This window comes from Marmota flaviventris, chromosome 18 (genome assembly GCF_047511675.1).
Source record: "Marmota flaviventris isolate mMarFla1 chromosome 18, mMarFla1.hap1, whole genome shotgun sequence".
NCBI lineage: Eukaryota > Metazoa > Chordata > Mammalia > Rodentia > Sciuridae > Marmota > Marmota flaviventris.
The window spans coordinates 30,809,735-30,822,828 of record NC_092515.1 but is presented as its reverse complement, the minus strand read 5'-3'; the positions used below and the strand labels follow the sequence as shown (position 1 = coordinate 30,822,828).

The 13,094-nt window shown below is 53.4% G+C and overlaps 1 protein-coding gene across 1 annotated transcript in view; it reads left to right on the top strand.

The window, feature by feature from the left end:
* The first annotated feature begins 1,884 nt into the window (after positions 1-1,884).
* The window catches only part of Znf423 (zinc finger protein 423), a 318,207-nt gene continuing 306,997 nt past the window's right edge, over positions 1,885-13,094 (top strand). The window contains exon 1 of the mRNA XM_027939114.2: positions 1,885-2,242. Within this exon, the coding sequence (XP_027794915.1) occupies positions 2,203-2,242 (40 nt within the window). The 5' untranslated portion in view covers positions 1,885-2,202. The remainder of the gene's footprint in view (positions 2,243-13,094) is intronic.

Genomic DNA, 13,094 nt, shown 5'->3' with positions numbered 1-13,094 from the left:
GAGATGTGGGGGCCTCTCCCTTACCCGGGACCTGGACGCCAGCAGCTGGCGGGGGAGGGGGAACCTTCAAAGTAACGGTTTAGGGAAGCCGCCCAGGAAAGACTTTCCTTAAGCATGTGCCCTTCCAGGACCCCAGGACCTGCTAGGAGATCTGAGCCTCAACTAGTTCAAGAACTACAGAGACTTGAGGCGCCCCCTGGTGGCTGGGGCAAAACTTTGTGGAAAGTAGCAACTGGTTTATTTTTACCAACCTCAGAGGGAAGGGGTGTTACTGCAGTGTTTTGGAGATAAGGTGTTAAGAGTCACAGCCTGAAAGTGCGCACCAGGCTCAAGAACCCCACAAATGAGGGTATAGGCTAGCCCAGTGGTGTAAGCGTTTGTTGGATGTGGGGTAAGAGTGGTCTTGGAACACCAACCCATCGTTAAAAGTCAATTGAGAGGGAACAGCTAGGTCTGAGGATAATTCTAGTGCGTGGGGCACAAGAAGCAACGCTAGGGTAGCTAACCTGTTTGCTCCCCCATTCTTTCAATTTTTGCAGTTTGTAATGCTAATGCATCTGGGTGAGCTTGACAGCCCGCGTGGGCCTTCTGTTCCCTCCTCCCGCCCCCGGTGCAGCCAGAGCTCGGGCCCCGCGAGCCGGTGCGGTGCCCGCGCCCGCGCGGTGCCTGCTGCCGCCGCCGTCGCCGCGGTCCGGGTTTTGCGGGCGGCCGGAGCTGTATTTCCAGCGCTGTCCATCGCTCGGTGCTGTTGGCCCTCTCTCCGTCTGATCCGAGCCGGAGCAGTGCGGGGCGCCCCACGGGATCAGAGCGCTCCCCCGCCGGGACTCCGCTCCTCACATCCTCCTGCTGGGACCCGGCTACATTTCCAGCCAAGCCTGGCTTTATTATGTGTCTCTGCAGTGCAGCCCCAGCAGCCGGATCGGGAGGAGGAGAGCCAGCGACCACAAAGAAGACAGGAGCGCGAGGGAGGCTGGCGGGCGGGCCGGCGCCGGCTGGAGCGCGGAGGAGCCGGGGCGCAGCCGCCGCCGCCGCTGCCCGGGAGGACGGGAGCCCGGCCGCCGCCGCCGCCTGCTCGTCCTCCTCCTCCGCCACCGCGGCCGCCGCCTCCCCCCTCTCCGAGCCCCTGGCCCATGGAGGCAGCTAGCGGGGCCGGCGACTTGGCACCGGCCTGGGGATCGGCTGCGCGCCGCGCGCTGAGCACCGCAGCCCGAGGGCAGGCAGCGGCGGCCCGGCGCACGGGTTGAGCGATGCCCGGGGCACGGGCGCGCCTGCCCGCCGCCGCCTGAGCGCCCCCGCGCGCCCCTTCCTCCTCTGGGGGGCCGGCGCCGGACCGAGCCGAGAGCCAGAGAAGGGGGCGTGAGCCAGGGGCCCCAAGCCGCGGCTTCAGAGCCACTACGGCCGTTTTGAGCCCCCACCCCCAAGTAGGCTGAGTTGAGGTCCCCCCTCGCCATCCATCATAATCTCCAAACCGGGCGTTTGGGCATTTTTGAGCCATTAATATTTATTTTTTTGTGTGTGTGCGGCAGGGGATATTTGAAGCTTTTTTTTTTTTTTTTTCCCGGGGGGTACTGAGCTCCCGCTCTCCCGACCGCCTCCCGGTCTCCTCCCCTCCTGAGACCCTCTCGACTCCAGCCCCGTTCCCCCTCCTCAGATGGGTTCATTGTGAGCTCCGCAACGGGCTGCGTGGCCGGACGCCTGCAAACTTTGCACAAAAATCCGGCAAGGGGCGGAGGAGGAGGAGAAGGAGGAGGAGGGTGAGGGTGGCGGTGGGGTGGGGGAGGGAGGGAGGGGGCCGCAGGGGCCGGGGGCCGGCGGGGGGTGGGGAGGAGGAGGGGGGCGGCTTTTTTTTTTTTTTTTTTTTTTTTTGCATAACTCGGCTCGGCCGAGTGGCCTCCGGACTCCCCGCGCCGCTGGGACCGCCGCTGGGACCGGGAGCCCCCGGCTGCCGCATTGCAACAGGCAGGGCCCCGGCGTGCCCCCCGGGCCTCCCCCCGCCCCCGAGCGGCCTCGGCCGGCCCGGGCCGCCCCCCCCAGGGAGGCCGCCCCGGACCTGCGGTCCGCTCCCCGCAGCCGCCGACCCGGCTGCAAAAAAAAAAGTTTCCGAGAGGCAGGCGGAGAAGGGGGAGAAGGGCTACCCGGAGCGGCGGGGGGCGGCGGGGGGAGCCGGCCGCGGAGGGCGACGGAGCGCCCGGAGCCCCGGACATGTCCAGGCGGAAGCAGGCGAAGCCGCGCTCGGTGAAAGGTGAGCGAGCGAGGCCCGGCGGAGGCGCGATCGAGCGAGGAGGGAGGGAGAGAGGGAGGAGGGACCGGCGAGCGGGCAGGCGGCCGGGGACCCGCGCGAGCGAGCGGAGAGGAGGAGGAGGAGGCGGCGGAGGAGGAGGCGGCGGAGGAGGCGGCGGCGGAGGAGGCGGAGGCGGAGGAGGAGGAAGAGGAGGGGGAGGAGGAAGCCAGGAGCGGAGGCGGAGGCGGTGGAGGGGGCACGCCGTGGACACCCTACCCGCCCCGACCCTCTCCGGGCCTGGAGCCACCGCTCGCCGGGGACCGGGCCTGGGGTCGCCTACAAGGGGCCCTCGCCGCTCCCTCCTTGCGGGCCCCGGGCCCGCGTGGCCAATCAAGGGGTGCGGGCCCGACTTGGCGGGGATTGCGAATCTCGGTGGCGGCGAGAGGAAGGAAGAGGCGGCGAGGACGGGCGCCCGGGAGGCTGGCAGCTTCGAGGCCGCCCTCGCTGGCCCCGGGCCTCGCTGGCTTTCTCCAGCCCCCTCCTTGTCGCCCGGGGCGGTGGAGAGCGGCGGGCGCTGCCTGCGCGCGCTTCAGGCCCGGCGTCCGGCCCCGGCCACCCGGCGCCCCCTCCCCGCCCCTGCCCAGGCCGCGCTCCCGGCTCGGGCCCCCGCACTTCCTGCCTGCTCCGCCGAGGCCAACCGGGCAGGGAGCCTCCGCCAGGAGTTCATTGTCTGCGCCACGCCGGCGGGACGCAGGTCCCCCGGGGAGCCTGCGGCCGTCAGGAGCGCCCCTCCGCGCAGTGTGCCGGGTACCCCACCCCCGGCACACTCACCTTCCGCACCCCGGCCAGCTTCCTGCACCGAGTCCCCAGGGTGCGCACGTTTGTGAGGGGATATGGATGTATAGGTACACACACACGCACACGCACGCACGCACTCCTTCTCCTTGCTTTGCTTTCTATTTACACGACGGTCCCCGGCTCCAGGGGCCCCTGGAGAGCAGAGGCCCTGGGGAGAGGCAGTGCGCGGGCTGAGCCCCTCCCCTGCCCTTTCCCCCTCACAGGCCGCCCTCTCCTGGCCTGGCCTGCTGCTTTGTCCCAATTCCAGCCCCTCGGATGGGGTGCTTAGCCGCTGGACACACTGAGGGATGACCCAGGAACAGGATGAGAGGGGCTATATGCCTCTGGAGCCTTAAAGTCCTGAGGCCCTTGTCCTCTCCCAACTCCCTTGATGACCTCTGGCCGCAGCCCAGTTCTGCTCTGAAAAGTTCATTTCCTGAAGGCCTGCGCGGGAAGGCGCTGGGGCCCGCTCTCTTCCTGCCAGCCTTGCTCTGGGCTGGAGTGGTTGAGACTGAATCTGGCAACTCGGGTGATACACCACCTCCCTCCTCCTAAAGTCCCAGGAAAGCCAGTGGCAGCCGGCCTGAAGAGACGCTCCCTGTCATCCTAGAAGAAAACCAACTCAGTTCAACTTTCAGCAGCGGGACTGCACCTCTATTACGCTTTGGGAGAAGTTGGTCTTACTTCTGCTCCTTGTTCTGTATCCCAATTCGGAATAGCCTGTTCTGTCCCACAGAGGTGGGGGTACTAAGGGTGTTCTGATCAAGAGAAGGAAACCAGAAGAGAGACTCCCAGAACACAAGAGGGAAGAAGGGTGGATGTTTGTCCTTTTGCTGAATAGAAGGGCACCCAGATCTTTAAGTAATATTTGATTTCTTTTCTCTTTTCCTGGCTCATTGCTCACTCCTTCTAGAGTCACTTAAGAAGAAGATATTGGAATTGGAACTACTGGATGCAAAAAGAGTTTTCTTTAAATCAGGCAGTTGATTTTGGGTTAAACTTGCAGTTTTTTTTTTTTTTTTTTTTTTTGTAAAGATGCAAAGCTTGCTTACCTATAACCTGGTAATGTGTCTTCAGATCTCCTTATTTTAGAAGGCAAGCCACAGAAAGGAAAGGTAGAATAGTTTGCAGTGAACAGATGGGTGGGTGTTTCAGAGTTGCTTGAACCGAATTCTAAAACCACTCTGTGGATCTCAGAGAAAGACTCAAGGATTGGTCTTTAGCCTTTCACGAAATGAGCCTTGAAATGATTTTAAATGAATCTACATGTACATGTGTGTATATGTAGCTGACAATTCAAGCAAATTGACGGGGGAAGACAGCTAGGTGGGAGAAGACCAGTGAAGGCATTTTGAGAAGTGTTGTACGTACCAGCCACCCAATCTCTCTGCAGAACCTTGGCATCGGAAGCCCCCTGATTCTTCCCTTGGAGCTTTACATTTTCTAAAAGCAGCCACAACCTTTGTCTCTCACCATTTTGCCTTTTATTCAGTTTACTGGAGTGCATAGGGTGGAGATGTGGCCACTTATCAAGGGAGGAATTAAGAGAGTAGATAATTTGAATAGATAAGAGTTACAGCAGGTGAGGGATTTATTGCTTTTCAAGAACTGCCCCCCTTCTCGCAAGCAATATTCAAAAGTGTGTGCTTAAGTGTGGACAGCTCCGCACCAAGTGTTTGAAATGGCAAGGTCTTCACCTTTAAAGATGCTTGAAGGTGCTTCTTAAGGAACAGCGGTGCCTTTTACGTTTTATTTTATTTTATTTTGCCTCCACTGCTGTGTGTCAGGGCTAATGTGGAGGCATTGTGGACTTCCCCAGCTCCGTGCATTCTGCAGTGGAAGTCGCTTGACCGTAATTCGTAATTGATCTTGGAAATGTGAAAGCCCGTAGCAGGAAGGAAAGACAGAAATGTAACAATTTTGAATGGATGCTCAGAGAGTGTGATTTGAAAGCATAGGCATTGCTGCTTTGAAAATCAAACAGGCCTGGGGGGTGCTCACTTCCCACTCGGGGACACAGCCTCCCTCTGGAGTGGGGGGTCATTTGTCCCCCCAGGATGTTTGTCCTTCTTTGGAAAACCCAGATTTACCGGAGGGAGGATACCCAACAAATAGAGAAGGGGGCTGGGGTGGTAGGGCAGGGAGTGAGCAGCCTCATTGGTTTTCAAAAGCCTTGTGATTTTGTTAAAAGAGAGAGAGAGAGAGAGAGAGAGAGAGAGAGAGAAAACCCCAACAAATCCATGAATGTTACAAAAGTCACATTTTCTGACTGATTTTCCTACACCCCTTTCCCCTTTTTCGAGTCCTGGTGGTGCGGCGTGGTAGTTGCAATGATTTGTTCCTTTTGATAATTTTGGCCTCATTCTCCAGGCTGTTCCCATCTCGCTCACTGATGTTATTTCGGCTGATGATATCAGGTGGTTTGGTAACGATTACCTCGCAGTTCCCTCTGTCACTCAACGTTAAGGAGCCCTGTCTCCCTTTACCCTACGGGCTGGCTGCTGCTGGCTTCCTCAGATCCACGCAACAGCTTCTCTCATTTCTATGGGAAAGGAATACGTCTTTTTTCCCAGCCTCAGTTTAAAACTTTTGAATAATCTGTACTGCTGTCAGTTTTTCTCCATCTAGCAACTGCCTGTTAATTACAGTTCTTAATATTAATTAGCACTCAGGCTGTGTCCACACCCCCCCCACCCCAACATCCAAAACTACCCCCAGTGACTTTTCTCTCCATTCCTCCCCTTCTTTGTCTTCTTCTGCCAGCCCCGAGCTCCTCCAAAGTCCATTTTATAAATTTGGTAGTCTAGGGACCTGGGAACAGTGTAGCTCGCCATTGCTAGTGTTTCCATGGAAATAATTGAGATGTAATAAATAGAGGCATTCTGAGGTTACAGGTTTCTTGATTCATCTGAGACCACATACAAGTGTAAATTGTCGACATTTGTTTGGCTAAATGTACATGATCTTGCAGGAAGGGCAAAACAAATCCTTTGTACGTTCCATAGCTTTCTATGTGGATTGGGGTAACTGATATTTAATCCTAATATTTAATCCCCCCCAATTAAGTTACCTATTCTTAGCTTTGGAAGGGCCTGTTTTTTTCATTCTAGAAAACATTCTTTATGTCTAGTAATTGCTGTTTAGATTCTTACACCTGTTTCCTTGCAAAAACTTAATAAGCAATAAAATAAGATAACTACGTGCCTCTGGCAGGAGGATCCTGCTAAACGTTTAACCATGAGGTGCCGAGTGTGCATTAATAATGAAAGGTGAAAAAGGCTGGTGACTTCACAGTCATAAAGTAATTCCACAGAACCCGCCAGCCCTGGCAAGTGTTGTGGCCTGCTACAGCGCGTCCACAGAGGAGGAGGAGGGGGAACCATGCAAGGAGGAAACCAGAGCTAGGCGTCTTGGAGTACAGCTCTCCTGGCTGGAGTCGGAAGGCTGGGGATCTGGTTCAATCTAATACAAAGTTGCAATAATTGCTATATCGGTAGCCAACTCTTAAGCTGGTGGCTGTGGAATTCTTCCCCTGATGTAGGATTTAATAGTCTGGCAATTAGATGCATTGATTTCTCTTAACTGTTCATTTGGATGTGTAAACGAAAGGAACTCACCACTGAGGCCAGCCTGCAGACTTGCTGCCTGGCTCTGGAAAAGACTCATTTAGGTGGCAGTGGTGGGAGAGTTCATTTTCAAGGCAGCGTTAGGACCAGCTCCCTCTTCTTTTAACATTTCTCCCCATTTTTTGCAATGAAATGAAGGGAGCCTGTTGTTCAAACACTGTTTTAAAAAAGACACAACAGTGTCCACTTCTGTCTGAAAAAGTAAAAGCGACCATTGCTGCCTCTGGTGCTTCTAGAGTAACATCTTTGTCTCAGGGTGACTTGACTTGGTTGTATAGTTTTGGCATGTGGTCTGTTGGATATCAGAGGGACAAAACACTTTGTCTGGGCTCTTCAGCAGAGTGTCTTTCTCTCTTCCTCTCCTCCTTCACAACACTCTAGGACTTGGAGCTACCTGTACCAGGAGCTCTGTCAAGCCCTGAGTGGGGGTGACCTCCTTTGGGTGTTAAGGCCATCAGCTTGGACCTTTTGGAAGGCTGGTGGCTGGATACATCAACGGTTCAGAAAGTGTGTAGATTATCAACTCTCTTGAACATTAGTTCCCCCTTACTTCCTGCTCCAGGACCTGCAGTTTTCCTTAAGTGTCACTAACTTATGGCATGCAGGCATCTTAACTGTTTCGAGGTAATCTAGTGGTGGATGGCTAGGTTTCCTGATGGCCCCATCCATTTTGCAAGGTGGATGGGTGGCTTTAGGTGCTTGCTTTTCCTGATCCCTGGCTGAAGTTAAGTCCAGACTTGTCTATGCATGGTACACTGATGTTTGCAAAGAGTATTATCTTTATGTCTTGAAAACATTTGCATAGATGTCCGGGTTTCTTCCTATCTGAGTGAGTGTCTAGGGTAATTAAAACAGAAGAGTACCTTGGAAACTCTTAGTGCCTGGTTATAATAGGTAACCTCAATAGGTGTGGTTGGGCCAATTTGTCAATTTCTGCAAATTACCCTTGGCTTGCAAGGGCGTTTTGTGTGTAGATATATTAGTCTGTAATTAGAGTAGTTTTGCACCCAAAATGGACTAGTGAATCCTGGATTGGTCATATATCCCACTTGAAGTTTTCAGCGCTGGCTGTCAGCTCCCTTAGCCTGCTGTGGGCGCCAGGCAGGGTGAAGTGAGTGGGGGAGATTGAAGATGGAAACTTTTGATTCATAGCGTACCTGCCAGGATGGGGTGGCAGCCAGCGACTGGGGTTGTACACTCAGTAAATAAAAATACTTTACTGCTTTCAAGGATCACCAATTAGCTGATTGCTCCGCATGGCTGTCTTTAAGGAGAGCGCTGTTTTACCTATCTTCTTGTACAAAGGTTTGATTTTTAATGTCTTGTGAAAAGGATTCTCTTTGTCTTGATTGATGTCAGGAATAAAAGCATGATGGTAATATCCCTTTGAAAGCTATTGTATTGTCAGCCCTGCCTGACAGCGGGAGGGCCTCCCAGCGTTATAGATTAGTGCTGTGAAAACACTGACATTTTCTTTGTTACGTTGCTGTTGTTCTACTTGCAAAGTCAATTACACAATGTCAGAGCTCAGTTACCCAGTTGACTTTGGAAGTAGCAGTGTCTTTCATTGTCTTCTTAAAGATATAATTTCGTATTGTTGTTGTTGTTTTGTTTTCTCCCTTTCCTTTTGAACCTGCCTCCCTCCCTGGTTACCTCCCCTTCCATGTGCTAACCGCACCCCCCCATCCCCCCCCCCCCCCCAGAGTCTGAACATGTGAGCAAGGCAAACACTCTGGTTTCAATTGTGACCATCCAAATTCAAAGACCGCTACATCATTATCTCTGAATTCTTCTGCTCATTCACATCTCAGTAGCTTCTTATTGATATAGTGACTACAGCGGCCAAGATACATAAAAAACCCATCCAACGAGATTATAGTGTTGATAATCTCTTATCAAGTGGGTTGTTCTCTGGATTGGGGGTCACTAAGGTTAGCAAATTCAGAGCTTGCTTTTTTTAAAATTTTTTTCCTCCTCCCTCTTCCTGGAGCCTGCAATTCGAGCTGAACCAGGTTCCCAGATAGATGGGACCCTGGCAAACAGTTTTTTTTTTTTTTTTTTTTTTTAATTATTATAGCAGATGTAGCATTCAGCTAGAGCTGTTGAGTTTGGGATTTAGGATCCTGGATGGCCTTTTGTCACGGGTGGAAGTGTCTCATAGGAGAAGCATGCAGTTCATTCCCCCACTGCAGATGACAAATCGGGTTATAAGGTGTTGTTCTGAGGTGATTCCAGCCTGCCTTTTTGGGCACACTTGGGCTTGGGAAGGATTTACATCCCTGTGTGAAATCTTGCTACTGAATGGAAGGAAGCCTCGACATGTCTAAAGCTGAAAATGGTTCCAGAGGGTGTTTTTATTTACCTGCCATCTTCGCCATCCCTCCCTTCTTCAGAAAATCTGAAAGTCCCGAGTTCCCTAACCTGGTCACGGAAGAGGCGGTCACCTGGAGCAGGGGCTCGCAGAACCGTCTCTCTCGCCCCACAGAACAGGGTGTAGGAGATGCGCTGGCGCTGCCCGCCACCACTGCCACCACCGCAGACTGCAGATGACGGGCTCCATCAGGAAACTCCGTCCGAGGACACTAATTGTGGGCCCCCGAAGTTATTATTATGAACCACCAGACAAGAGCCTGTGTTCGCCAGCAATTTGTCAGGACTAATTTTGTTTTTCTCCAATAATTGAAAATTAATGTCTTGAAGTGAAAGCAGATGTTCATGTCATCTTCTGAATTGGGATATAAAATGGGGCTCTGTGGATGTGCTCACTAATCTAACAGCAATTTCCCTCTCCTCCATAATGGGGATTGCTCGGCCTATGTCACCTAAGGCCAGGGATTGGGAGCTGAGAGAAGGGGGCCTGGGTGGCACTCCTTGTGCTCCTTGGAGGTTTGTTTGGGAGGGGGACTGCGCCAATAAAAATCTTTTTGTTGGAGCTCTGAAACTTGGAGAGTTCATTGTTGAGGATGTTCAGTCGCTGGAGACATATTTGCTGAGATCATTCAAGGCCTTGTGCTGGGATAGGTAAGGGGAGCCCTGGCAGGGGGAGAGTGGCTTCCTACAGATGTGTGGGTCCCCGACTGTCATGTCCTTTCGCTGTTGCATGGTGAAGCCGCTTAAAGTCCCGCATTCCTGGGCCTGGATCCCAGAGACCTCTGCTCACCTGGCTGACCTGAGCAGGGGCTCAGAACTCTGCGTCCCTCCTCTTTTAAAAATGGGGGTAAAATACGCATAATATAAAATTTACATCTTAGCCATTTTTAAGTAGTATTTAAATACCCAACATTGCAGCTGTCACCACCCCCAAGTAGTGATGGTTGGGCGAAGGCCATCAGTTCAAACTTCAGTCTTCCAGGGCAGATGTGAAAAAACTGGCTCAGAAGATGATGTGGGGTCTCAAAAGCTGGTGGTTCTTTTTCTTAGTCCAGAGTGAGAGGGGAGTCAGGTCTGCCTGCCGCTAAGAGACAGCAGGAGCCTAGCCCCATCAGGGCCAGTGGGACTGGGGTGCCAGGGACAAGGACAGGAACTTTCTAGTGATCTGGTGGCCATTCCCAGGATTAGAACACTTGCCCTCTCTTTGGGGGTGCCGTTCTTCTGGAGACTGAGCCTGGCTGGGAGTGAGCTCCCCTAGTGGCCCCCATAGGCCAGATCTCGAGTGGCCCCCGCACTTGCCTGCCAGGGCCCAGGCAGCAGCGGCTCACGCAGCCCAGTGCACTTGGGGCAGGTTTGTCTGTGGTGGGGAGAAGGGAGGAGCAGCTGTTACAGGAGGGCCACCTGGCTGCCTTGATTTGTGGTGTCCTTGAAGCCCCATGTTGGGCCTGCGGGTCTGGGCTTTGCCTCAGCGTGCGGTCTCCTCCTCCTCTGTCCCCTCCAAAGGGCTGGGGAACTTTTTCCTCCCGATTTCCCTGTAATTGAGGTTTGCCCTTTCGTTACCTGGGCATGAATTATTTGGTGCAGCGTTGTCATTCCCTGTCCTGCTGTGAGGTTTATCTCTTCTGTTGTTCCTAATTAAATAAAACATACTGTTCACCTAACTCCTGTTGCACCAAATTTTACCTGCCTGAAGGCAGAGTGATGGCCATCTGGGCCTGGTCAGGGAGCAGGGCGTTCCTGGAGATAGCGGGGGGTGGGGGGTGGCAGGCGTGGAGCCGTGCCCCCTTGGCCTGGGTGTGGTGGGTCCATGGAGCATACAGTGGGTTTCTGCTTCCTGAACAAGAGGTTAGGTTTTGTCCTTAGCCCCCATGGGGCTGTAGGTTTGAATTTGGGGAGACGGAAGACAATCACCAGCTCCAGGGACTCCCCAGGGAGAGGACAAGGGAGGAGAGCAGGCTGGCAGGCTGGTGGCAGGGAGATGGAAAAAAGGGACAGTTTCCCGTCACCTGAGATGGAGGCTGTAGAGAGTGCTGGCTTCTCTGGGGATCCGTGAGCAGTACACCTGTTCTTGGCGTCCCAAAGCAGCCTCTGCAGATGCCCTGTGACCCCCAGAGGGATAGTGGTCAGCCATGCCCCTGGGCATGTACATTGGGAAGATTCAGGCCTTTGAATCTCTCAGAATCCTGAAAACCATGGAAAAGGGACCCTGGAGTTCTTTCATTCTGACGTGTGTGTGTGTGTGTGTGTGTGTGTCTGGACCTGCACACTGCTGTTCTCAGGGAGCTCTCTCTCTCTCTGTGTGCCACATCCGTGCATCTTTAATTTCACACATCCATCTGAAATCTGGCTTCCACAATTTAGGTGCGTGGGTACTCGTTCCACCTCTTGGGGCCACAGAGAACCACTCAGGTTCCCAGTCCCCAGAGCAACCCTGTGGAGAGCTGCTGGTTGGGCTGGTCCTGCCTTCCTCATGGGAGAGCACCTTGCCTGGCACAGGGCAGCCTGGGGGGGCCTCCGGGACCTCTTGCTCCATCACAGATGAGGACCCAAGCTGGGATTCTGGACTACTGTGTTTAAAAATAAAAGGACTTCTGAACTGAATGAGTGAAGGTGTAAACTGTTGGGGGAATGAACGGGTGAGCAAGGAGTGAGTGAATGATCAGGTTGTGGCTAAATGAATTCCTGAGAGAAACAGTGAGTGGGTGAGCTCCCAGGGCAGGACTTGGGCTCCATGGGCGTTACTCTCTCTGGTCTCTCCCGCCCTCCTGGTCTCCCTCCGCCTTTTTTCCTGCTCAGGAGGTGAGGCTGCCAGCCCTCTTGTCCCGGAGCTGGGAGTGGCTTGTGCCATCCTCTTTCTTCTCAGGTGCTCCATGCGGTGAGACGGTAGTTGCTGCTCACGGGGGGCCTGAGCCCTGTACGGTGCTAGGCTTGAAAAACATTCCTTTAAAAATGATAAAAGCAATATGAGATTTTTATATTAATTTGAAATAAAACAGAATGTTTGACTCATTAAGTTCCCATCCTGCTGCTTATGGTCATCCCGCCACAGAGATTCAGGGGTCAGACGGGACATCCTTAACTGGCTTGGTGCTGGCCAGTGCTGGGCAGTTCAGCTACCATTGAGTGGCCTTCAGGACCCTCCTCACCTTTCAGGGAGGTTTGCCCCAGGATTAGCACTAAGAGTGAGGGGTAGGGTCGGGAGAAGGAAGCAGGAGGGAGGAATTGGGCAGTGCTCACAGGGAAGCCTGCTGCCCAGGGTAGGAAACCAAGGCCCAGCCTGAGCTGGCACAGTGGTGCATGCTTGTGGTCCCAGCAAGTGATCTCAGGAGTCTGAGGCAGGAGAATTGCAAATGTGAGGCCAGCCTTGGCATTTTAGTGAGGCCCTTAACAATTTAGCCAGATCCTGTCTCAAAATAAAAAAAAAAATAAATAAAAAGGGCTGGGGATGTCGCTATGTGGAAAAGCGCCTCTGCATTCAATAATCCCCAGTTCTGTAAAAACAAACAACCCTATCTCCAAGGTGAGGCTCAAAATGCTTTGTTTTTCTTATGGGGGATAGATGTGGGTCGGAGGCAATGTGTTCCATGATCTGGGGCAAGAGAGTGTCCTCTTTCAGTCTCAGTTTCCCCATCTATGAAATGGGATGGAAATTGGATCAGCTGCATGTCTTAGGTGGTACAGGATTTTAATTCCTGGAATACAAGAAGTGGCAAACACACAAAACTTGGATTTTAAAATAATGCAGGCTAAGCTGGGTGCGGTGGTGCAGGCATGTAATCTCAGCAACTCAGGAGGCTGAAGTGGGAGGATCGCAAGTTCAAAGTCAGCCTCAGCAATGGCGAGGCACTAAACAACTCAGTGAGGCCCTGACTCTAAATAAAATATAAAATGGGGCTGGGGATGTGACTCAGAGGTTGAGTGCCCCTGAGTTTAATCCCCAGTACTAAAAAAAAAAAAAAAATCCAAGTGCTGGGGCCACAGTGGATACATCTGAGTTGGCTCTCTAGGGCATCTGCTGCAGGGCAGCTGGGTCCTTTCTA